The sequence below is a fragment of the Salmo salar genome, chromosome 15 (assembly GCF_965601325.2).
Source record: "Salmo salar chromosome 15, fSalSal1, whole genome shotgun sequence".
Lineage (NCBI taxonomy): Eukaryota > Metazoa > Chordata > Actinopteri > Salmoniformes > Salmonidae > Salmo > Salmo salar.
The window spans coordinates 107,838,310-107,862,868 of NC_138305.1; the positions used below are offsets into that span (position 1 = coordinate 107,838,310).

Here is a 24,559-nt window from a genome sequence, read left to right on the forward strand (position 1 = left end):
AGAAGAATGATTGGCAGTCTTTTATTCATAGTCCTAGTATCATATGGATTCTCTCTGGTCTATTGTTGGGCAGCACTTCACCTTTGAGACAATAGTCAGTCAGAAGCAGAACTTTCTGAATGTGTGATGAAGTCCATTGTGCCTGTGTGTTTTCAGTGGTGTAGCCAATGTGGGTGTGTGTGTGTGTGTGTGTGTGTGTGTGTGTGTGTGTGTGTGTGTGTGTGTGTGTGTGTGTGTGTGTGTGTGTGTGTGTGTGTGTGTGTGTAGTCAGTCAGAAGCAGAAGTTTCTGAATGTGTGATGGAGTCCATTGAGCCACTGTGTTCAGTGGTATAGCAAACGTTTCCAGATAGAGCTCCATTCTGAATTTCCCACTGACACAGCACAACAGACCCCTGCCCTCTGCCCCATGTTTGTGTCCCAAATGGCACCTTGTTCCCTATATAGGCACTACTTTTGACCAGAGCCCTATGAGTAAAAGACAGTTGGGGCTAATGGAATAGGGTGCCGTTTGGGACGCAGAATCTCATGTCTTTCACCCTCTATGTTACCTGTATGTTCCCAATATAGCACAGGACAGGACATTCGGGAGACGGCTCTTCCCTCCACTAGGGCTGACCTACCTGAGAAACTAGCACAGAGGGTAAGAGATATTCTGATTTCAAATGAGTAATATTAAGGATGTCTAATTCGATGAATATTACAGATTATTACGCAATATGAATGACATATTATACAACGGAAATATAAACGTTAAGCTACACAGCTGATCTAGTACAAACTTAGTTATGGATGAGTATCTATAACCCCAGACAAATACAGGCCCACGAACATGTTTTTATGTTGTCACAATTCAAACATAATTTTGAGCAGCTCTACTGTTTTACTGTGTTTACAGAAATCCTATTCAAAACAGAATGAAGTGGCCAGTTCTTGTGACGTGTTTTGTGGGACTGTGGCACATTGCAATGTCACTGAAAATTTGTGCCTTCAACGTTCAGAGCTTTGGGGAGGCGAAAGCTAACAACAAAAAGGTTATGGGAATTCTGATCAAGGTAGGTGTAAGAGACAAGAACTGTGAAGATAGCTACAACTAAACAACTAAACTAGACAGCTACAACTAAACTAGACAGCTACACTAAACTAGACAGCTACCACTAAACTAGACAGCTACAACTAAACTAGACAGCTACTACTAAACTAGACAGCTACCACTAAACTAGACAGCTACCACTAAACTAGACAGCTACAACTAAACTAGACAGCTACTACTAAACTAGACAGCCTACTACACTAAACTAGACAGCTACTACTAAACTAGACAGCTACTACTAAACTAGACAGCTACCTACTAAACTAGACAGCTACTACTAAACTAGACAGCTACTACTAAACTAGACAGCTACTACTAAACTAGACAGCTACCACTAAACTAGACAGCTACACTAAACTAGACAGCTACACTAAACTAGACAGCTCACTCACTAAACTAGACAGCTACTACTAAACTAGACAGCTACACTAAACTAGACAGCTACACTAAACTAGACAGCTACTACTAAACAACTAAACTAGACAGCTACCACTAAACTAGACAGCCTACTCAACTAAACTAGACAGCTACTACTAAACTAGACAGCTACTCAACTAAACTAGACAGCTACTACTAAACTAGACAGCTACCACTAAACTAGACAGCTACCACTAAACTAGACAGCTACTACTACAACTAAACTAGACAGCTACACTAAACTAGACAGCTACTACTAAACTAGACAGCTACCACTAAACTAGACAGCTACCACTAAACTAGACAGCTACTACTAAACTAGACAGCTACCACTAAACTAGACAGCTACAACTAAACTAGACAGCTACAACTAAACTAGACAGCTACCACTAAACTAGACAGCTACTACTAAACTAGACAGCTACACTAAACTAGACAGCTACTACTAAACTAGACAGCTACCACTAAACTAGACAGCTACCACTAAACTAGACAGCTACTACTAAACTAGACAGCTACTACTAAACTAGACAGCTACCACTAAACTAGACAGCTACTACTAAACAACTAAACTAGACAGCTACTACTAAACTAGACAGCTACAACTAAACTAGACAGCTACTACTAAACTAGACAGCTACTACTAAACTAGACAGCTACTACTAAACTAGACAGCTACCACTAAACTAGACAGCTACTACTAAACTAGACAGCTACTACTAAACTAGACAGCTACCACTAAACTAGACAGCTACACTAAACTAGACAGCTACACTAAACTAGACAGCTACCACTAAACTAGACAGCTACTACTAAACTAGACAGCTACCACTAAACTAGACAGCTACTACTAAACTAGACAGCTACTACTAAACTAGACAGCTACAACTAAACTAGACAGCTACTACTAAACTAGACAGCTACCAACTAACAACTAGACAGCTACAACTAAACTAGACAGCTACTACTAAACTAGACAGCTACTACTAAACAACTAAACTAGACAGCTACTACTAAACTAGACAGCTACAACTAAACTAGACAGCTACTACTAAACTAGACAGCTACCACTAAACTAGACAGCTACACTAAACTAGACAGCTACAACTAAACTAGACAGCTACTACTAAACTAGACAGCTACTACTAAACTAGACAGCTACAACTAAACTAGACAGCTACTACTAAACAACTAAACTAGACAGCTACAACTAAACTAGACAGCTACTACTAAACTAGACAGCTACAACTAAACTAGACAGCTACTACTAAACTAGACAGCTACTACTAAACTAGACAGCTACAACTAAACTAGACAGCTACTACTAAACTAGACAGCTACTACTAAACTAGACAGCTACTACTAAACTAGACAGCTACCACTAAACTAGACAGCTACCACTAAACTAGACAGCTACTACTAAACAACTAAACTAGACAGCTACAACTAAACTAGACAGCTACTACTAAACTAGACAGCTACCACTAAACTAGACAGCTACCACTAAACTAGACAGCTACTACTAAACTAGACAGCTACCACTAAACTAGACAGCTACAACTAAACTAGACAGCTACAACTAAACTAGACAGCTACCACTAAACTAGACAGCTACCACTAAACTAGACAGCTACTACTAAACTAGACAGCTACCACTAAACTAGACAGCTACTACTAAACTAGACAGCTACTACTAAACTAGACAGCTACTACTAAACTAGACAGCTACTACTAAACTAGACAGCTACACTAAACTAGACAGCTACTACTAAACTAGACAGCTACTACTAAACTAGACAGCTACAACTAAACTAGACAGCTACTACTAAACTAGACAGCTACTACTAAACTAGACAGCTACTACTAAACTAGACAGCTACTACTAAACTAGACAGCTACCACTAAACTAGACAGCTACCACTAAACTAGACAGCTACTACTAAACTAGACAGCTACAACTAAACTAGACAGCTACTACTAAACTAGACAGCTACACTAAACTAGACAGCTACACTAAACTAGACAGCTACTACTAAACTAGACAGCTACAACTAAACTAGACAGCTACTACTAAACTAGACAGCTGCAACTAAACTAGACAGCTACTACTAAACTAGACAGCTACAACTAAACTAGACAGCTACAACTAAACAACTAGACAGCTACTACTAATCTAGACAGCTACTACTAAACTAGACAGCTACTACTAAACAACTAGACAGCTGCAACTAAACAACTAAACTAGACAGCTACTACTAAAAGAGCAAGAGGGAGTGCGGTGATGTAGTGTCCACTGTTATGTGTAAGGCTTGGATTCCACCTGCTGGTATGGTACTATACTGTTAGGTTACAGACCGGATGCCTTTGTTCTAACCGCGGGATATGACAGTTGTTACACGCTGGCTTCATGAAACATCCACAACTAAAGAATCATTGTGGAATCTGAAAATACACTTATCTTAAAAGTATGATGATGTACTTACTACGTGCTCATGCTAAAAGAACGGAATGAGGTGGGTAGTAAGTGTAAGTCTCTAAGTGTGTCATTGTAGCAAAGGATTTATAAGCTAAAAATCATATCTCTTAAACCAGTGGTTATCAACCTTTTCTGAGTCAAGATCACTTTCGAAATCAAAAAGCAAGCTGAGATCTACAGCTCAGATTTTTTATTTTTTACATTAACCTGACACAAACAGTTTTGTAAGAATGAGGTTTGGGCAGTAGGACTAATACATTATCACAGCATATTGGCTATATGATTGGCCTGCGAATATTGTTAATCAGACCATAATATATTTAAAAACTCGAGCTTTGATAACAAAATAGATCAGTTGGTTAAGCACTTGTGAGGCACTGTGGAGCATGAAATAAAATAATTCACTTTTTTATTTTACTGGACTAATGGTACCTGCATGGGGGGGGGGGGATGTGCCCCAACAATTTTGGACCCCTTGTGGCCCCCCTAAATGTGGAGTATGAATTTTTTGCTATCATTCTTTTTTACATCCATTATTAGACAGTGGCAACGCGGAACATGGTATTTTGCCTGCTAATGCCTGCGAAGAAAACGATATGACAACAATAACGTCTAATGTAACTGGCCCCTCTAACAGTACAACTGGCCCCAGCTTGGCCCCCCCCAGTTGAAATGGTCTAGAACCGCCACTGCCTGCATCTGGTGGTCAACGAGATCAAATCACGACGTCAGTGATCTTCAGGTCGAAAAGTCGGAGCTCTAGAAAGATGCCCGAGTCTCCGACTTGGAATTCCGAGTTGGATGACCGTTCAAAACGATTTTTCACCGTCCCTGCTCTCTCCTTCCTTTCCTCCGGTGAGACTGATCAGAGAGAGGGGACACCGTCTTCCCCCTGATGGCGAAACTCGAGTCGCACCGCATCTGCCTCATGCACAAATTCACATTGTTCCTATGACCAGAGAAAGTGAAATATTTCTTAATATTAAAATCGACACGACGAGCTGCTAATAATAATAAAACGCAGGGCTATCGATATTTGGCTACTCATTCAGCTGCAGCCCGAGCGGAAGTACGGAGAAGCGCGTTTTGTAATAGCGTTGAAGATGAACTCACTCATAAAAACAGCAGCTCTTTGATGTATTCGCTGACAGTCTCTCTGTGGTCATGGTTTGAAAAGTTGTTACATCTTACGTAGACTAGTAGCCTGTTAAACTTGGCTGTGGCCAGGGTCATGGAAGCTCTGTAGCCACGATGATTTGAGCTATCCGATTTGGGCAGCGCAGTAGGTGCACTCGATTTAGTCACAGATTCGCCGGTCCGCCGGGTAGGCGGAGTTTATCTCATGGGAACACTTTTCTACCCGGTGCGCAGGACTTTTGAATCAAGTGCACCTACCCTCAACAGCTCAACACGATTTTTAAAAAGGAGCGCAAGCCTTTATCGTTCGTTGGCTTTTCTACATAAATATTTGGTGTTCGACTAGGAATGCCTTAAAGATCGACCGGTCGATTGGCGACCACTGTGTTTAACGTTTCGTTCATTTTCTAAACAATAGGCCATAATTTATGTTGGCCCAATGGGCCTGGCATTTTCCCACGCTCAAGGAGCTTTCCGTTTTGATTGGGTTATTTTGTCTAAAAACCTTTAGGCCTACCTATAGAAATGTGTAAAAACAACTCTGCATCTCTGCCTAGCCTGACAAGACTGGCCAAAAGGTTGTTTAGCATCCCGTGGCTCTGCAGATGTGGAGAGAAAGTTTTCCGCTGCTGGCCGGTGCTGTGCCGAAAGTCTCCCCCCGCAAGACCCCCCCCCCCCCCCCCCTCGCTTGAACGCGCACACACTCAATTCTTCAGTGCTGCGACTTGCTTGCTAGTTGAGATTTCTGTTCATGTTAGGCTACGTTTCATTTTATTATCCTTCGCCCCTTCTAATTGTCTTAATTTTGTGGCTAGAGTCAAATACTTTTTGTGGCACCCATCAGAGTCAAATATTTTCTATAGAACAAACTTCTTGTCAGGATAGGCAACCGAAATGAATATTGAATGTATGTGTGTTAAATTATTAAACATAGAGGAGGGAGTAAAATGTAGGCAAGCAATAAACATTTCAGAACAACTACTAGTGGAATAAGACATGGCAGAGATCACGAATTTTGGCAAAGAGATTTATTTATAGACTAATACACTTGAAACAAATAGCCAAACCGAAAACTGCAGACATTACTCGTGCCTCCCCCGCGATCAAACCGACATAAAATAAAAAATAAAAATGAAACGCAGCCTAACGTGATCAGAAATCTCAACTAGCAAGCAAGTCGCAGCAATGAAGAATTGAGTTCGTGCGCGTCCACCCGAAGGGGGGGCAGAATTCTGTCAGGAGGGAGATTTTCAGCACAACACCGGCTCTCCAAGCACCATCGCATGAATCTGAAGCCACAGACTGACTGGTCAAACTCGTGTTTCTAAAAACGAATTCTAAAAACGAATTCAAAGGCACTAATAAGTCATTTCTCGTTTAATATATTTAAGTAAGTCACAGCCTAATAAGTAAGTCACAACCTATATGCGCAATTTATAGACTATAATGATTTAATACAACGAAATGTTGTTTAAATGCTGCGCGCTTTATGTCCCTACCAGCCTATTGTGTCGCAATCGCAAATCCTTCACAATGTATTTCTTTGTAGGTTATAGCCTTAAAATAATATAGCCTGAATAATTCATTTGCCTTCCTTCTTAGTCTCCCTGTCTGGCTCCTGACCTATATAGAGTGTTTATATGCTGTTTAATATGACATGTCGCCTATTTGAAACGATGTTCGCTTCTTAAATTCACCTTTTCATGTTTATTCAAAAACGTTTCATTCAAATCCATATGGTTTGGTTTCAATACTTAAAAAACAATTGGTAGGTCCAGGTAGTCACAGAAAATAGATGGGTGTTGGTTAAATGGTGATGTTAATGAATGGAGCGAATTTGCATGTTTTCCCTTTGCGCATGGAGCGTTTATAGTGGAGGCTTGGAGCGGTAGGAAAATACATGCAGCACCATGAGAGTGATTTCCAACTGCTCATCTCGGCTCACGTACTCTGGTCACAACTATTATGTGTTCATTATTATGGTATTTTGATATCCAACAATATAACCAAAAGCTTTTTCCCTCCCCTTCCCAGATTCTTGCTCGCTGTGACCTGTGTTTGATCCAGGAGGTCCGAGACGCAAAAGGTGAAGCAATACCTACACTGGTGAAAGATCTTAACAGGTACATAAATTGAAATTGCTTTGTTGACCTTTTTTAAAATGTGTGTTATGTTTTTAGATATGGATGATGCAGAGAGAGTGAGTCAGGTTAACATGTTTCCTGAAGTAATACATATACATATACAGCGGGGTCAGCCATTACAGAATAAAGCCTTTCCTTTATAACACATTTACAGTACGTACAGATTAAGTCTGGTCACGGTTAGGGTTCTAATCGTCACCTGATGTCTGTTTGTCATTCCACCATCAGCTTTGACAAATCACATGCGTACTCCTACGTGGAGAGTAAGAGACTGGGGAAGAAAACTTACAAAGAGCAATATGTCTACATTTACAAGTAAGCCATTACATTTTTACACAGGCTTTACATTAAACTTTACATTTTAGATAAAAAAATCTTTAAAACACTAACAGCACTCCTCATTTCAAGTATACTCTCTCTCGTTTGATTGGTTGGTTGGTTAGGTGATTGATTAATTGGCTTGAATCATCTCTAGGAAAGATGTGCTGCAGGTCCGAGAGCATTGCCAGTATCCTGAGATAGAGGGAGGAGAGGGGACGAATAACGACACTGAGGTTTTCTCCAGAGAGCCTTTCATTGTCCGGTTCCATTCACCCACTACCTGTGAGAACCTTCAATACATCGATCACTGGCTTAAGTTAAAATGTGATATCATCTCATATCATGCAATTTGGAGACAGGAACATGCCATGTGTTAAAGGATTTTAGGATAACTTAGACAGATAGCCCTAGCCTGGTCTCACATCTGTTTGTGCTGTCTTGCTAGCCATTGACCATGACGGTTGTCAAGACAGCACAAACCAGTGTTGTTTTCGTGACTACCTAAAGCGAGACCGATTCAAGACCTAGACCGGAGGGGGGGAGACCGATTCAAGACCTAGACCTGGAGGGGGGGAGACCGATTCATGACCTAGACCGGAGGGGGACGAGACCGATTCAAGACCTAGACTGGAGGGGGGGTGAGACCGATTCAAGACCTAGACCGGAGGGGGGCGAGACCGATTCAAGACCTAGACACCTTGAACAGAAAAATGCGAGTTCAACTCAAGATCATGATTGTAATTTTGTCAAATCGACAACATAATAATACTTCAACAAATCCAAGATTTCCATGTTCATATTTCAGAAGAACATGTGGATCCTTTAGATATACAGAATGGTGAAATAATTAGTTCTTAACTGATTTACCTAGTTAAATATAAAAAAAATATATCGGTCCTATGTGTTTTACAAAAAGTGCAATCCTATATGGAGTGCGCTGGTATAATGGGCGCTGGCCTTACAACATCAGGAGCCCGTTACAAACATCCTTGGACGTGTCACTGTTGTCGCTTTTGTGTGATAGTGTGAGAGTGATGGTGTCAGGCTACCACAAGGGTTGGGTAAACAGTCTGGTTGTGGTTGTTGCTATGGGTATTTTATTAGGATCCCCATTAGCTGTTGCAATAAAAGCCACAGCTTCCTGGGGTCCACACAGGACATGAAACGTGACATAATACAGAACGTTAATAGACAACAGCAGCTTAAGGACAGAAGTACATCAGTTTAAAAACACAAACCAAAACATACAAACTATCTAGGTCAAATACGGGAGAGGCGTTGTGCCATGAGGTGTTGCTTTATCAGTTTAAAAAAAAAAAAAAAGGTTTGCTGTTCATTTGAGCAATATGAGATGGAATGGGAGTTCCATGCAATAATGGCTCTATATAATATTGTATCATGACACAAGGCGAGATCCAGATGCACATGGTTGGAGTCTTACAATGTTTATTAATCCAAAGGGAGTAGGCAAGAGAATGGCCGTGGACAGGCAAAAAGGTCAAAACCAGATCAGAGTCCAGGAGGTACAGAGTGGCAGACAGGCTCGTGGTCAAGGCAGGCAGAATGGTCAGGCAGGCGGGTGCAGAGTCCAGAAACAGGCAAGGGTTAAAATCGGGAGGACTTGAAAAAGGAGAACGCAAAAAGAAGGAGAACAGGAAACCGCTGGTTGACTTGGAAACATACAAGACAAACTGGCAGAGAGAAACAGGAAACACAGGGATAAATACACTGGGGAAAAATCAGCGACACCTGGAGGGGGTGGAGACAATCACAAGGACAGGTGAAACAGATCAGGTCGTGACAATATTGTAGCTTTCTTTAATTTATTCTGGATTTATGGACTGTGTTGTTGGACTATGGGGGCTATGTTGTTGGTAGCATTATCCATGTGTGTGTTATCTCTGTTTGAGTGGCAGCTCGAAGCTCGGCTCAGCCTCAGGCCGGTTTGACTCAGTTGGGTGCATTCAGTTATTTTTATGATTTTTTAATTTGGTACAACGTGTTGGAAGGTCCAATAGCCACCGTTCGCCACTGCCCAAACATGTCTATATATAAAGACTGTTACAATTCGCCGGGGGGGAGTGCGCAACTTTCAAACAATTCCCCCCACTCTTCACTACCAGCCAGATGATGTGAGCTGAGCGGGGCTGGAACAGAGCGAGGAGCAGAGAGTGCCCAATTTGACTGGAGCGTGGAGCGAGATTCACAAAGGCTAGACATAGGCTTTCACGCCCGCTCCAATTTCGCTTACTTCAGGAGCTCAGGGAATACCCGCCCCAGCATGCAATTGTAGTCTACTTGTGTGCTGCTAATAGCCACTTGCTTTAGCTACTGTCATGCAGTTCGCTAAATATTTTCATAAAGAAACTGATAAAACACACAGGTGCAAAATCAAGGTGACTTACAAAGAATGAGGTCCAAGAGCAAGAGAGGGAGTGTGGTGATGTAGTGTCCACTGTTATGTGTAAGGCTTGGATGCCACCTGCTGGTATGGTACTATACTGTTAAGTTACAGACCGGATGCCTTTGTTCTAACCGCGGGATATGACAGTTGTTACACGCTGGCTTCATGAAACATCCACAACTAAAGAATCATTGTGGAATCTGAAAATACACTTATCTTAAAAGTAGGATGGTGTACATGCTGGAATAAAGGAATGAGTTGCGTAGATAACGACGTGTGTTATTGTAGAGAAGTATTTATAAGCTAAAAAATCAGATCTCGTAAACTTTTCGTTCATTTTCGTTCTATTATCTATACAGTAGGCCATAGTTGATTTTGAACCAATAGGCCTGGCATATTCCCACGTTCAAGGAGCTTTCCATTTGATCTGTCCAGCCTGGCAAGAGTGGCCAAAGGGGTGTTTAGCATCTCCAGTGTATCTGCAAGTGTGTAGAGGAAATTCTCCGCTGCTGGGAGGTGTTGTGCCGAAAATCTCCCCCTGCCAGAATTCACCCTTCTGATTTCCTTAATTTTGTGGCTAGAGTCCAATACTTTCTGTGACACACATCAGAGTCATAATTTCTATAGAACAAACTTCGTCATGATAGGCAACCGAAATTAATCATTAATGTACGTGTGTTATATTAAACATAGAGGAGGGAGTAAAATGTAGGCAAGCAATAAACATTTCAGAACAACTATGGCTGAATTATTATCCTTACACTTAAAAAAAAAATACTAGTCAAATAAGACATGGGAGAGATGACGAATTTTTGTCAAAGAGATTTATTTATAGACTAATACATATCAGTAGCGGATTTAGGTACGGGCGACATGAGCAGCAGCCCAGCGCTGCATCTTGCCGGGGGCGGAACGGGGCGCTCCCGGGTGTTGGCGGGCGCTGAAAAAAATACACTTGAAACAAATAGCCAAACCGAAAACTGCACACAGAAATGCTTTCTGCTACTAAGATCAGTGAAATGTAGGCTATACTGAGAACCGAGTGAAGAGCATAAATCTCAACTATCAAGCAAGTCGCAGCAATGAAGAACGCGAAAGGGGGGGATTCTGTCAGTGGGGAGATTTTCAGCACAACACCTGTTCCCCTTGCACCATCGCATGAGCCTGAAGTCACAGACTGGCCTAACTCGTGTTTCTAAAAATGAATTCAAGATGAAGGAAAAAAGGAAACCGCACACTGCTCTTGATAGTATCACTGATCTTTAATAAGCTTTAAGTATCGGCCTTCGTCAGAGCTTTTGTGAGTTTAAAAAAAAAAGAGCACCCTTATCTAGACCTAGCCCCACCCACATCCGTTCCACGCATCGAAGGGGGTTGGAGGCGAAGGAAAAACAAATAAGTGATACCAAATATAACAATATGCATTTTATAAATATTCAAATAAAGTGTGTAAAACCACAATGAGGACATAAACCTACCGAGCAAGTTTTCATTAATCATTGTGTACATCGTACAAAAAGCATCAGAGTAATCATAAATAGGGGCATAATTCATGTTCAAATTTACAACATAACATACATAGGTATTTCATCATTAAGTCCTTTAGGAAATAGTGTCTGGAGGGTGAAAATCCCCAAACATTCTCTTTTACTCAGAGTATTATTAATATCACCTCCCCTGTCTGATATCTTAACTTTATACCACATCATCTAAAGGTAGAAATGTCATGCTTTAGGTCATTAAAATGTACTGCGACTGGATAATCCCTGTCGTTTCTCCTGATTTGAACTTTTATGTTCATTGATTCTCTATTTGAGAGAACGAGAGGTTTTACCTACATAGCAGAGCCCACATGGACATTTAATCATGTAAATAACATGGGTGGTGGAACACGTAATAATGTCATTTATTTGGAACCGTTTTCCTGTTATGTGGGTGGCAGACATATTCACACTTCATCATATTGTTGCACTGTGCGCATCCTCTGCATTTATAGCCACCATTTGGAACAGGGTGATAAAAATAGCCTGATACTATCAAGAGCAGTGTGCGGTTTCCTTTTTTCCTTCATCTTGTTCTACTGTTGCCATGCACCTGCAAAATAAGATTGCTCAGATGTGCGAGTGCCTTTTGAAATTTAAAAATGAATTCAAAGGCACTTTTGGTTTAATTTGTAGGCTTTTTAATTCAAAGTAAGTCACAGCCTATATGCGCAATGTATAGCCTATAATTATTTAATACAACGAAATGTTGTTAAAATGCTGCGCGCTTTATGTCCCTACCAGCCAATTATGTCGCACTCGCAAATACTTCACGATGCCTTTCTTTGTAGGCTATAGCCTTGAACTAATTGAAGTAATATAGCCTAAATAATTCATTTCCGTTCCTTCTTAGGCTCCCTGTCTGGCCCCTGACCTATCTAGAGTGTTTATTTAATTTATCCTTTAATTAACTAGGCAAGCCAGATAAGAAAACATTCGTATTTACAATGACGGCCTACCAGAAGGTAATTGGCATCCTGCGGGGACGGGGCTGGGATTAAAAATTAAAAAATCGAATAAAAATATAGCACAAAACACACATCACGACAAGAGAGACACCACAACACTACATAAAGAGAGACCTGCCTGGCAGCAACATATGACAACACAGCATGTTAGCAACACAACATGACAACAACATGGTAACAGCACAAAACATGGTACAGACAACAGCACAAAGGGCAAGAAGGTAGAGACAACAATACATCACACGAAGCAGCCACAACTGTCAGTAAGAGTGTCCATGATTGAGTCTTTGAATGAAGAGAGATAAAACTGTCCAGTTTGAGTGTTTGTTGCAGCTCGTTCCAGTCGCTAGCTGCAGTGAACTGGAAAGAGGAGAGACCCAGGGATGTGTGTGCTTTGAGGACCTTTAACAGAATGTGACTGGCAGAACAGGTGTTTATATGCTGTTTAACATGACATGTAGCCTATTTGAAATGGTGTTCGCTTCTTACATTCACCTTTTCATGTGTATTCAAATCATTTTCATTCAAATCCATATGATTTAGTTTCAATACTTAAAAACCAATCGGTAGGTCCAGGAAGTCACAAAAAAAGATCGGTGTTGGTTATATGGTGATTTGAATGAATGGAGCGAAATTGTAACGGGATTTTTTTTTAGTATAGAGAAGTTTTTAACAGAGCAGTAGTAAAGGACATGGAGCGCTGGAGCGATGCGCGTGAGTGATGAGCTGGATTTTCAACGAGAGAGACAAAGTGTTGAGGATATTTATTTTAAAGAACTGATTCTAGGTCTGAAAGATTATTTTAAAAAGCGGCCAATTATTGCAGGCCCGATAACATTGCTGGGCCGCTGCTGTGAAATATTCATCAAGCTACTGGCATTACACACCTAAGCGTTGTTGGCATAACTTTTATAAATAACACCTTTTGGAAACAGAAGATGTTCTACCGTGGGTTAACTGCCTTGTTCAGGGGCAGAACGACAGATTTTTACTTTGTCAGCTCAGGGATTCAATCCAGCAACCTTTCGGTTACTGGCCCAACGCTCTAACCACTAGGCTACCTGCCGCACCAAATTAACATATACATTAACATATGTAGCCTAATAAACAAGGCTCATGAATTCAATAACTTGCTAGTAACATATGACATTCATATACTGACTAACTATCTCTTAAACTTAGATAATACAGTACCTTTGATGATACAGTGGTAGCAAAACATGATTTCAACATCTTCAGAAGAGACAGGAATGCCAATGGTGGAGGTGTTGCCGTTTATGTTCAGAGTCATATTCCTGTCAAGCTTAGAGAGGATCTCATGTCAAATGCTGTTGAAGTAATATGGTAACAGGTTCACCTGCCTCACCTAAAGCCCATTTTTGTAAGAGGCTGCTATAGACCACCAAGTGCTAACAGTCAGTATCTGGATAATAAACTCAGCAAAAAAAGAAACGTCCTCTCACTGTCAACTGCATTTATTTTCAGCAAACTTAACATGTGTAAATATTTGTATGAACAAAACAAGATTCAACAACTGAGACATAAACTGAATAAGTTCCACAGACATGTGACTAACAGAAATTGAATAATGTGTCCCTGAACAAAGGTGTCGAAATCAAAAATAACAGTCAGTATCTTGTGTGGCCACCAGCTGCATTAAGTACTGCAGTGCATCTCCTCCTCATGGACTGCCCCAAATTTGCCAGTTCTTGCTATGAGATGTTACCCCACTCTTCCACCAAGGCACCTGCAAGTTCCCGGACATTTCTGTGGAGAATGGCCCTAGTCCTCACCCTCCGATCCAACAGGTCCCAGATGTGCTCAATGGGATTGAGATCCGGGCTCTTCGCTGGCCATGGCAGAACACTGACATTCCTGTCTTGCAGGAAATCACGCACAGAACGAGCAGTATGGCTGGTGGCATTGTCATGCTGGAGGGTCATGTCAGGATGAGCCTGCAGGAAGGGTACCACATGAGAGAGGAGGATGTCTTCCCTGTAACGCACAGCATTGAGATTGCCTGCAATGACAACAAGCTCAGTCCGATGATGCTGTGACACACCGCCCCAGACCATGACGGACCCTCCAAATCAATCCCGCTCCAGAGTACAGGCCTTGGTGTAACGCTCACTCCTTCAACAATAAACGCAAATCCGACCATCACCCCTGGTGAGACAAAACCGCGACTCGTCAGTGAAGAGCACTTTTTGCCAGTCCTGTCTGGTCCAGCGACGGTGGGTTTGTGCCCATAGGCGACGTTGTTGCCAGTGATGCCTGGTGAGGACCTGCCTTACAACAGGCCTACAAGCCCTCAGTCCAGCCTCTCTCAGGCTATTGTGGACAGTCTGAGCACTGATGGAGGGATTGTGCGTTCCTGGTGTAACTCGGGCAGTTGTTGTTGCCATCCTGTACCTGTCCCGCAGGTGTGATGTTCGGATGTAATGATCCTGTGCAGGTGTTGTTACACGTGGGCTGCCACTGCGAGGACGATCAGCTGTCCATCCTGTCTCCTTGTAGCGCCGTCTTAGGCGTCTCACAGTACGGACATTGCAATTTATTGCCCTGGCCACATCTGCAGTCCTCATGCCTCCTTGCAGCATGCCTAAGGCACATTCACGCAGATGAGCAGGGACCCTGGGCATCTTTATTTTGGTGTTTTTCAGAGTCCATAGAAAGGCCTCTTTAGTGTCCTACGTTTTCATAACTGTGACCTTAATTGCCTACCGTCTGTAAGCTGTCAGTGTCTTAACAACCCTTCCACAGGTGCATGTTCATTCATTGTTTATGGTTCATTGAACAAGCATGGGAAACAGTGTTTAAACCCTTTACAATGAAGATCTGTGAAATCATTTGGATTTTTACAAATTATCTTTGAAAGACAGGGTCCTGAAAAAGGGCCGTTTCTTTTTTTGCTGAGTTTATGTGTGAAACGCTTGATAATTTATGTGACATCAACAGAGAGGTATATTTTCTGGGTGACCTAAATATTGACTGGCTTTCATCAAGCTGCCCACTCAGGAATAAGATTCAAACTGTAACCAGTGCCTGTAACCTAGTTCAGGTTATCAGTCAACCTACCAGGATATATTCAAACAGCACAGGAATGAAATCATCAACATGTGATGATCACATCTTTACTAATGATGCAGAAATGTGCTCGAAAGCAGTATCCAGATCCATGGGATGTAGTGATCACAATACAGTAGCCATATCTAGGAAAACCATCGTTCCAAAGGCTGGGCCTAATGTAGTGTGTAAGAGGTCATACAATACGTTTTGTAGTGATTCCTATGTTGAAGATCTGTGGTGTGTAATGAGGAGCAACCAGACGCTGAACTTGACATATTTATGAAATTGCTAATAAACATTCACCAATTAAGAAATACTGTAAAAACGGTTAAATAGCTGAGGATTGATGAGAAATTGAAAAATTGTATGGTTGAGAGGGATGAGGCAAAAGGAATGGCAAATAAGTCTGGCTGCACAGCCGTTTGGCAAACGTACTGTAAATTGAGAAAATCATGTGACTAAACCCAACAAAAAGAAGAATAAAACTGTACTATGAAACAAAGATAAATGATATAAAGAATGATGGTAAAAAGCTTTGGAGCAGCTTAAATGAAACTTGGGGCAAAAAGGCAAACTCAGCTCCATCATTCATTGAATCAGATGGCTCATTTGTCACAAAACCCATCGATATTGCCAACTACTTTAATGATTTTTTTCATTGGCAAGATTAGCAAACTTAGACATGGCATCACAATCACATCACATGACATGACAGCCACAAATTCTGAACCTTCATATCTAAGCATTACTCACCAAATTATGAACAAAAAAAATTATAATTGCAATTCGTGAAGTGGTGAAAAAATTGTTGTCTATCAACAATGACAAGCCACCTGGGTCTGACAACTTGGATGGAAAATTACTGAGGATGATACCGGACGATATTGCCACTCCTATTTGCCATATCTTCAATCTAAGCCTACTAGAAAGTGTGTGCCCTCAGGCCTGGAGGGAAGTAAAAGTCATTCTACTACCCAAGAATAGATAAGCACCTTTGACTGGCTCAAACAGCCGACCAATCTAACGCGAGTCAGGATAAGACCCAGATGCAGACACAGGAAGCAGACAGTTTGAATCTCAGATGTTTATTACAAAACAGGGGGCAGGCAAACGGCAGGTCAAGGGTCAGTAATCCAAGGCAGCGTCAATATGGGACAGAACAGTCGGCAGGCTCAGGGCAGAACAGGGAGGACTAGAAAACAGAAACTAGAGATACTGGAAAATGTGAAAACACGCTGGTAAGACTTGACAAGACGAACTGGCAACAGACCAACAGAAAATGCAGGTATAAGTACACAGGGGATAATGGGGGAAGATTCGGAGACACCTGGTGGTGGGTGGAGACAAGCACAAGACAGGTGAAACAGATCAGGGTGTGACACAATCAGCCTGTTACCGACCCTTAGTAAACTTTTTTGGGAAAAATTGTGTTTGACAAGATATTTCACAGTAAACAAATTAACAACAGATTTTCAGCACACTTATAGGGAAGGACATTCGACATGTACGGCACTTACACAAATGACTGATGATTGGTTGAGAGAAATTTACAATAAAAATATTGAGGGAGCTGTTTTGTTAGACTTCAGTGCAGCTTTTGACATTATTGATTATAATCTGCAGTTGGAAAAACTGATGTGTTATGGCTTTACATCCCCTGCTATATTGTGGATAAAGAGTTACCTGTCTAACAGAACACAGAGGGTGTTCTTTAATGGAAGCCTCGCCAACATAATCCAAGTAGAGTCAGGTATTCCCCAGGGCAGCTGTTTAGGCCCCTTACTTTTTTCAATCTTTACTAATGACATGCCACTGGCTCTGAGTAAGGCCTGTGTGTCTTTGTATGCTGATGACTCAACACTATACACGTCAGCTACTACAGCAAGTGAAATCACTGCAACACTTAACAAAGTGCTGCCGTCAGTTTCAGAATGTCTGGCAAGAAATAAGTTAGTCCTCAATATTTCAAAAACTTAAAGCATTGTATTTGGGACAAATGATTCACTAAACCCTAAACCTCAACTAAATCTTGTAATGAATCATGTGGAAATTGAGGCAGTTGAGGATATTAAACTGATTGGAGTAACCTTGGATTGGAAACTGTCATGGTCAAAACCTATTGATGCAACAGTAGCCAAGATGGGGAGAGGTATTTCTATAATAAAGCTCTGTTTTGTCACACCTGGACTACTGTTCAGTCGTGTGGTCAAGTGCCACAAAGAGGGACTTAGGAAAATTGTAATTGGCCCTGAACATGGCAGCACGGCTGGCCCTTAAAATGTACACAGAGAGCTAACATTAATAACATGCATGTCAATCTCTTCTGGCTCAAAGTAGAGGAGGGATTGACTTCATCACTACTTGTATTTGTTAGAGGTATTGACATGTTGAATGCACCGAGCTGTCTGTTTAGACTACTAGCACACAGCTCAGACACCCCACAAGACATGCCACCAAAGGTCTCTTCCAAGTCCAGAACAGACTATGGGAGGCACACAGTACTACATAGAGCCATGACTACATGGAACTCTATTCCACATCAAATAACTTATGCAAGCAGTAAAATTAGATTTGAAAGAAAACGGATAAAAAATACACCCTATGGAACAGCAGCGACTGTGAAGAGACACACACACATGATAACATACACACTATACACACATGTACACATGGATTTTGTGTTGTAGATATGTGGTAGTAGAGTAGTGGCCTGAGGCCACACACTTAATGTGTTGCAAAATTCTGTTGTGAAATGTAATGTAATGGGGATCCATAATAAATACAAATACAAATATTCCGCTTGTCTCGGGAGGAAATGACAAGTCCTCACTGTCTGAGACCGAGTCCAGACTGAGTAGAAATGTATCCGACACCGAGACAAGATCATGACACTCAACATGTGGTCTCGAGACCAGACTCGACAACACTGTCAGAAATAGATCTGGGACAAGGCTAAGATAGTCTTATCAAACTTCCAAAATTACAAAATGATATGAGAGGAATTTCTTTTAAATCTCTCCTTCTGCAGTGGTGAAGGATTTTGTCTTGGTGGGCCAACACACCTGTCCCAAAACGGCAATGAAAGAGATTGATGAACTCTACACTGTTTTCAATGGGATCTGCAAGAAGTGGAAGACTGAGGTTAGCTAGTTTAAATCATTGATATCAGATAACATTATTAGAAGCTCCTCAGATTTCTAGAATCTTATTCCTTCCTATTCTCCTGATAATAACTAACTATTCCATTGAGGTCAATGTACTGTAACTTCCTGTTTTGTGTTTATTTGTTTGATACTGTTCGTTTGTCTTCCTCTAGAATGTGGTGATCTTAGGGGACCTGAACGCAGCCTGCAGCTACATCACCATCAAGGGCTTTAGAGCTGTGCGTTTGAGAAGCGACCCCAAGTTCCGCTGGCTGATTGGAGATGAACAGGATACAACCGTCCGGCAGAAGACACACTGCGCTTACGACAGGTCAGTGACCCCTGACAATAGAATCATTGTACAAGACTTGGATGTGTGCTGGTACATGTGTTCTGTATGTTTATCTGTGGGTGAAGCTTCTTCTTCTTCTTACTGTAATCATGATATGCCTCCTCTCTCTATACGTCATACTCCAGGATAGTTATCCATGGCAGAGAGATGATCTCTGGGATAGTTCCAGATTCAGCTAAACCCTTCAACTTTAAAGAGGAGTTCCACCTTACTGAAGACGAGGTAACTTAACTTCTCAGACATTTGAAATCAGTTGATATGTATGATATACGTTTAAATTAACCTGTATTCTTTTGATTGACTGATTGATTATTTGTTTGTTTACATTTAGGCCTTGGAAGTCAGCGACCACTTCCCAGTAGAAGTTGACCTGAAGCCCATCCATCGCTATCTCTTGCGCCATGAACTTTAGACCCCACTGCACCATCAACATTACCAACAACCATTGCAATCATGTTTTTACTCCCAATTATTTCAGTTGTATTTATTTATTTCAATTTATTTTAGGTACTTAAATTAAATTATGTAGGAGTTTAGAAAAAAATGATAGTGATTGTTGTTGGAATTTATAGTGTACTAAACTGTATATACTATTAAGGAAATAAACATACTGTATCTTTGTCTACACAGAGACTAATAAACTTAATTTATTGGATATCTAAATATTGTGATGTAGAATGAATTCTACTTTGGATTAATCCCTAACTCAGACTAACATAAGGAAATCAGTTGATTTAAATAAATTCATTAGGCCCTTATCTATGGATTTCACATGACTGTGCAGGGGCGCAGCCATGGGTGGGCCTGGGAGGGCATAGGCCCACCCACTTTGGAGCCAGGCCCACCCACTGGGGAGCCAGGCCTAGCCAATCAAAATGAGTTTTTCCCCACAAAAGGGCTTTATTATAGACAGAAATACTCAGTTTCATCAGCTGTCCGGGTGGCTGGTCTCAGAAGATCCCGCAGGTGAAGAAGCCGGATGTGGAGGTCCTGGGCAGCTTTATGGTAGAGAAATTAACATTCAATTCTCAGTGAACCGTTCTGGTGGACATTCCTACAGTCAGCATGGCAATTGCACGCTTCTTCAAAACTTGAGACATCTTTGACATTGTGTTGTGACAAAACTGCACATTTTTAGTGGCCTTTTATTGCCCCCAACACAAGGTGCACCTGTGTAATGATCATGCTGTTCAGCTTCTTGATATGGCTCACCTGTCAGGTGTATAGATTATCTTGGTAAAGGAGAAATGCTCACTAACAGTGATGTAAACAAATTTGTGCCCAAAATTTGAGAGAAATAAGCTTTTTGTGTGTATGGAACATTTCTGGGATGTTTTATATCAGCTCATGAAACATAGGACCAACACATTACATGTTGCGTTTATATTTTTGTTCAGTATAAATTAGGGCCTGCCCTATACAGACGATGCTTCATTTGATAGAGCCAGACACAGTCAGGGTGGAAGTGGTAGCCTACATCTCTGAGGGAGGGAGGGCTGGGTCTTGTGTTAGACATCGGAAAGTAAAACCACAGCACGGCTTATGTGCTGAATCTACGGTGAGTACATCAACATCTTCCTATGTGGGACTTCATTTATGAACAACCAAAGCCTTTTAACAGACTTGGGTTTTGTGGCATTTCAATTTGCATATTTTTTAAAATTATTTTGTTGTTCTCTTTGTCCTGTCTGTCACTACTTGTCGATGAGTTTTGATCTATTTCTGCATCCCCTTATTTTGACAGGAAGCTAGTTGAAGCAATAACAGACGAGAAACCTAACACACTCTCTTCCTGTCAGAAATCAGAAGAATTTTGTTGTTAAAGATGCTTTCAAATCTTGCCAAAACGTGTCTCTTGGTAAACTGAATAACTTAAAAGGCACAGAAATCTTATGACATATAGTTTGACTTTACCTATTACCTAGAGAAGATGGAACAGAACTTTGCTGATTTGTTAACGGATGCATTTTCAGGTAAGCGTTATGCAGGTTGTAGTTAGAACACTGCACCTTCACTGACATTTAGTACAATCATTTCCGGAAAGTTACAATTCATATATTATTGCTTGGGTTTTCTGTCTGTCATTATTTGCCATGTTGATGTTGTTGTTGCAGACACATCCCTACCATCTTTCCCTGAAGGAGGGTTCGACTTTGAGCCTCTCGATTTTGACGAAGCCAAGACAGAAATGTCCTCTGGAAGATTACCAGTGCTGAGAGAGGAAGAGGAAGATGTGGATGAAGGACAGGAAGAGGAAGAGCCTGGTGGAGAAACTGGAACTGTACCTGACCATATCTCAGTGAAGACATATGATGTGAGTTTGACTGAAGAAGATACACAACATATTGATGATGTGGAGAAGTGGGAGGAGGAGGGCAAGGAGGAGGAAGAGGAGGAGGAGGAGGGCAAGGAGGAGGGCAAGGAGGAGGAAGAGGAGGAGGGCAAGGAGGAGGAAGAGGAGGAAGAGGAGGGCAAGGAGGAGGAAGAGGAGGGGGAAGAAGAGGAGATGGACTCAGGAGAAGAAGAGGACACAGGAATAGAGAACATTGGCTCCCCAGGGGTTAGGTCTGTGGTTGTTCACTACGACGAAGAGAATATAGAAAATATAACTACAGGACAACCTTTTGCCCAAGAGGAGAGGGAAAACCCTAACATCAGAAACATAGAGCAAGGTGCTTACGAGAACAGTGATGTGAGTTATTTTGAGAGTGTTACTGAAGATGACACCATGAAGATCACAGCAGATATAAGTGAAGGGATTGAAGAAGAGGAGAAACCGACGGCTGAAGAAAATCAAGAGAAATCATCTGATTCAGACCTGGAGGTCCTGACAAGCTCTATCACTGAAAACCAGAGAGAAGAGGGAAAGAAAGAAGTGAACTTACTCTCCCCACATTTTCCCCAGGAGAATGAAGAGGAAGAAGAGCAAGATGAACATGGAGCTCCAGAGATTGTTTCTGATTGTCCTGATCCAGCAGCAACACAGAATCTGCAATCTCTTATGGTCAATACCTTTGTGGAACACCCGCTTGAGGAGAAAATTAAGGACTTCCTAGGGGACGACCACCAAGAGGCGGGTGAAAGCTTTGCAGATTACCCCTCTGACTTCTCTCCGAGTGAATACGACAAGGATGGAGGGAAAGGGAGAGAGCGAAACAAAAATGGGAGCACACTGTCTAGTCCCTCTGAGGGTCATTTAAAGATAGACCAGAATGTCTACCCGGAGAGAGAAATAACCGAGCAGAAGGATAGCCATGTACAGGGAGAGGAAGATGAAAAGGAAGATGCAAGACCTGCTATCTCTCTGAGCGTAGAAGGCAAACAAGATTTTGCAGATTGTGCGATGTGTAATATCAATATTGACATTAGCATGGGCAAGGGCAAGATTATTGAAGACAATCTTGAAGCTGATTGCTCCAGTGATAGCTCCAGTGATAGCTCCAGTGATTGCTCCAGTGATAGCTCCAGTGATGGCTCCAGTGATGGCTCCAGTGAGGATGAGAAGGATGAAGACCCAGAGAAGCATAATGAAGAACACCCAGCACTGCCAAGATACCAGGGTATTCCTCAGAGAGACTGCGGATCTGATGTTTCACCTCTACCTGACTGGGAGGGTGGAGAGGAGAACAGCTCCAAGCAGAGTGTTGCTGACCTGCATCTTTCAGACACCATCTCCGATGTCCCCACTTTTACCCTTCACAGTGAGGCCGGACCCAGTACAGCAGAGGTAACCAGGTTTAACAGGGGTAAGAGGAGTACAGGCAACATGTCATCATCTGACTCTGAGGATAATTTTCCCGGAGAATTTTGTACGTTGGAGACTGAACTAAGAAAGGACAAAGGGGAGACTTGCATTTGGGGTAAAGAAGAGTATCTTCCAGAAATCCCGCCGGAGCTAGAAAGAACGTTGGAGAACCACCTTCACACCAATATAAGCTGGGACACAGGGGATAATAACGTGGACAGGAGTGGTTTCATTGTAAATTACAAGTATGAGGGGAGTGGAATCACAGTCGGAGAGGAACAATTTGCAGATGATGAAGAAGAGGAGGAGAGGAGTTGGAAACAAGAGAGAGTGAGAATCGAGGCATTCTACAAGTTCTATAATGACGAAGAGGAGAAGGAGGCGATGGAAACAGAAGATGCTTTTTCAGGGAGGAAGCCTAGAGTTCAGTTCTGCATGGATCCCCTGCCTCAAGTCATTGAATATACAGACAGGTAAGGGAAATTGCCTCCATAAAATTACTCAAGACACCCGCCAACCAGGAAATGCTTGTTTCTACTTGAACAAGACATGTTCACTGTGGTAGATAGATAAGTGAAATAATTTCCTATATTACTGTCTGTCTACTACGTTCTTAGCAGCAGTGACACGGATTTGGTCGACAGCTCATCTGACAGAGATGAGGACCTGGATTCTACAGCAAGGCTTGAAGTGAGAGCTCTCTCTCTCTCTCTCTCTCTCTCTCTCTCTCTCTCTCTCACTTTCTCTCTCTCTCTTAGCCACCAGCAGCACATGACAATGCAGTGTGTCTATTTCAGGAGCAGCGTGAGCCTGAGACTCAGGAGAGTCAGAAGCCACAAGGAGAACTACAAGATCTCAGCAAAATACCTCGGACACACAGCAAGAGAGACCGGGTAAGTCTTTAACCAACAACTTTCTGTAAAAAGGGCTTCATGAAATTGATGGATTCCTCTGACACACTGTGTTTGTGTAGTGTCTGAGGGTGCTGAAGTTCCTGCTGAAGATGGCCCTTTTGACATTGATTGGACTTTTGACATTCTGGTGGACAACAGACCTACTGGACTTGGACTGGTGATCTGGACCAAATACAGTTTTTACTAACAACTGTACTGTATTGTCAATATGCCTGAAAATAATTACATAATAAAGTAGCAGCAGCTAAGTAAAAAATGCTTACTTGTAAGGAAAATACTATCTCCTTATACTGTAGTTGCTGTCACTTTCATTTTCATCTGTAACATGACTTCATCTGTAATGTGACTTCATCTGTAACATGTCTTCATCTGTTTGATGGATAATAAAAAGGGGTCTATTTATATTCCCATTCAACTTTAAGGTTCAGTATTTTATATATTGTTTTACATCAAAGATATCTGTAACATGCGCAGTTCGGTGCTTGGCTTTTCCACACAAATATAAGCCTTATTGTCTAAATTCTCTGGTACTATGTGACTCTTGCCAGAGCATAAGATATACCTAAGAGGCTGCTGTCACGGATGATTTTTTTTTTTTTTTAAAGAGGAACCTGAAACAACGTTGTAACAATCATATAAATAGAATGAATCAAACGGATATCCGCTATTCAAGTCAATGACGGTATAATGATTGGACTGGTGGTCATTGGGAGTGTACCCACCCATAGGAGCAAAGCAGGAAGTAAAAGCAGGAAGTACACCCATCAATATAAATCAAATTAATTGTATTTGTCACATGCTTTGTAAACAACAGGTGTAGACTAACAGTGAAATGCT

General features: G+C 41.7%; 2 protein-coding genes across 7 annotated transcripts; both read left to right on the top strand.

The window, feature by feature from the left end:
* The first annotated feature begins 484 nt into the window (after positions 1 to 484).
* dnase1l1l (deoxyribonuclease I-like 1-like) lies at positions 485 to 19,684 on the top strand. 2 transcript variants are annotated; one of them, XM_014147468.3, is made up of 9 exons: positions 554 to 641; positions 897 to 1,053; positions 7,156 to 7,244; positions 7,494 to 7,580; positions 7,741 to 7,868; positions 18,597 to 18,709; positions 18,885 to 19,042; positions 19,189 to 19,285; positions 19,395 to 19,684. In XM_014147468.3, exons 2-9 carry the CDS (start codon positions 916 to 918, stop codon positions 19,473 to 19,475), a joined length of 891 nt encoding a protein of 296 aa, XP_014002943.1. In that variant the 5' UTR covers positions 554 to 641; positions 897 to 915; the 3' UTR covers positions 19,476 to 19,684. The 2 variants fall into 2 exon arrangements, with proteins under 2 accessions (XP_014002944.1, XP_014002943.1); XM_014147469.3 differs by lacking the exon at positions 897 to 1,053 and having other exon boundaries at positions 485 to 641.
* An 857-nt stretch (positions 19,685 to 20,541) lies between these two features.
* On the top strand, positions 20,542 to 24,143 carry LOC106572891 (uncharacterized). 5 transcript variants are annotated; one of them, XM_045696461.2, is made up of 6 exons: positions 20,543 to 20,621; positions 20,808 to 21,036; positions 21,178 to 23,281; positions 23,426 to 23,498; positions 23,606 to 23,701; positions 23,782 to 24,143. In XM_045696461.2, the coding sequence occupies exons 2-6, from the start codon at positions 20,994 to 20,996 to the stop codon at positions 23,881 to 23,883; spliced, it is 2,418 nt and encodes an 805-aa protein (XP_045552417.2). In that variant the 5' UTR covers positions 20,543 to 20,621; positions 20,808 to 20,993; the 3' UTR covers positions 23,884 to 24,143. The 5 variants fall into 5 exon arrangements, with proteins under 5 accessions (XP_045552421.2, XP_045552417.2, XP_045552420.2 ...); XM_045696464.2 differs by having other exon boundaries at positions 23,429 to 23,498; XM_045696465.2 differs by lacking the exon at positions 23,426 to 23,498 and having other exon boundaries at positions 20,542 to 20,621.
* Positions 24,144 to 24,559: the final 416 nt, after the last annotated feature.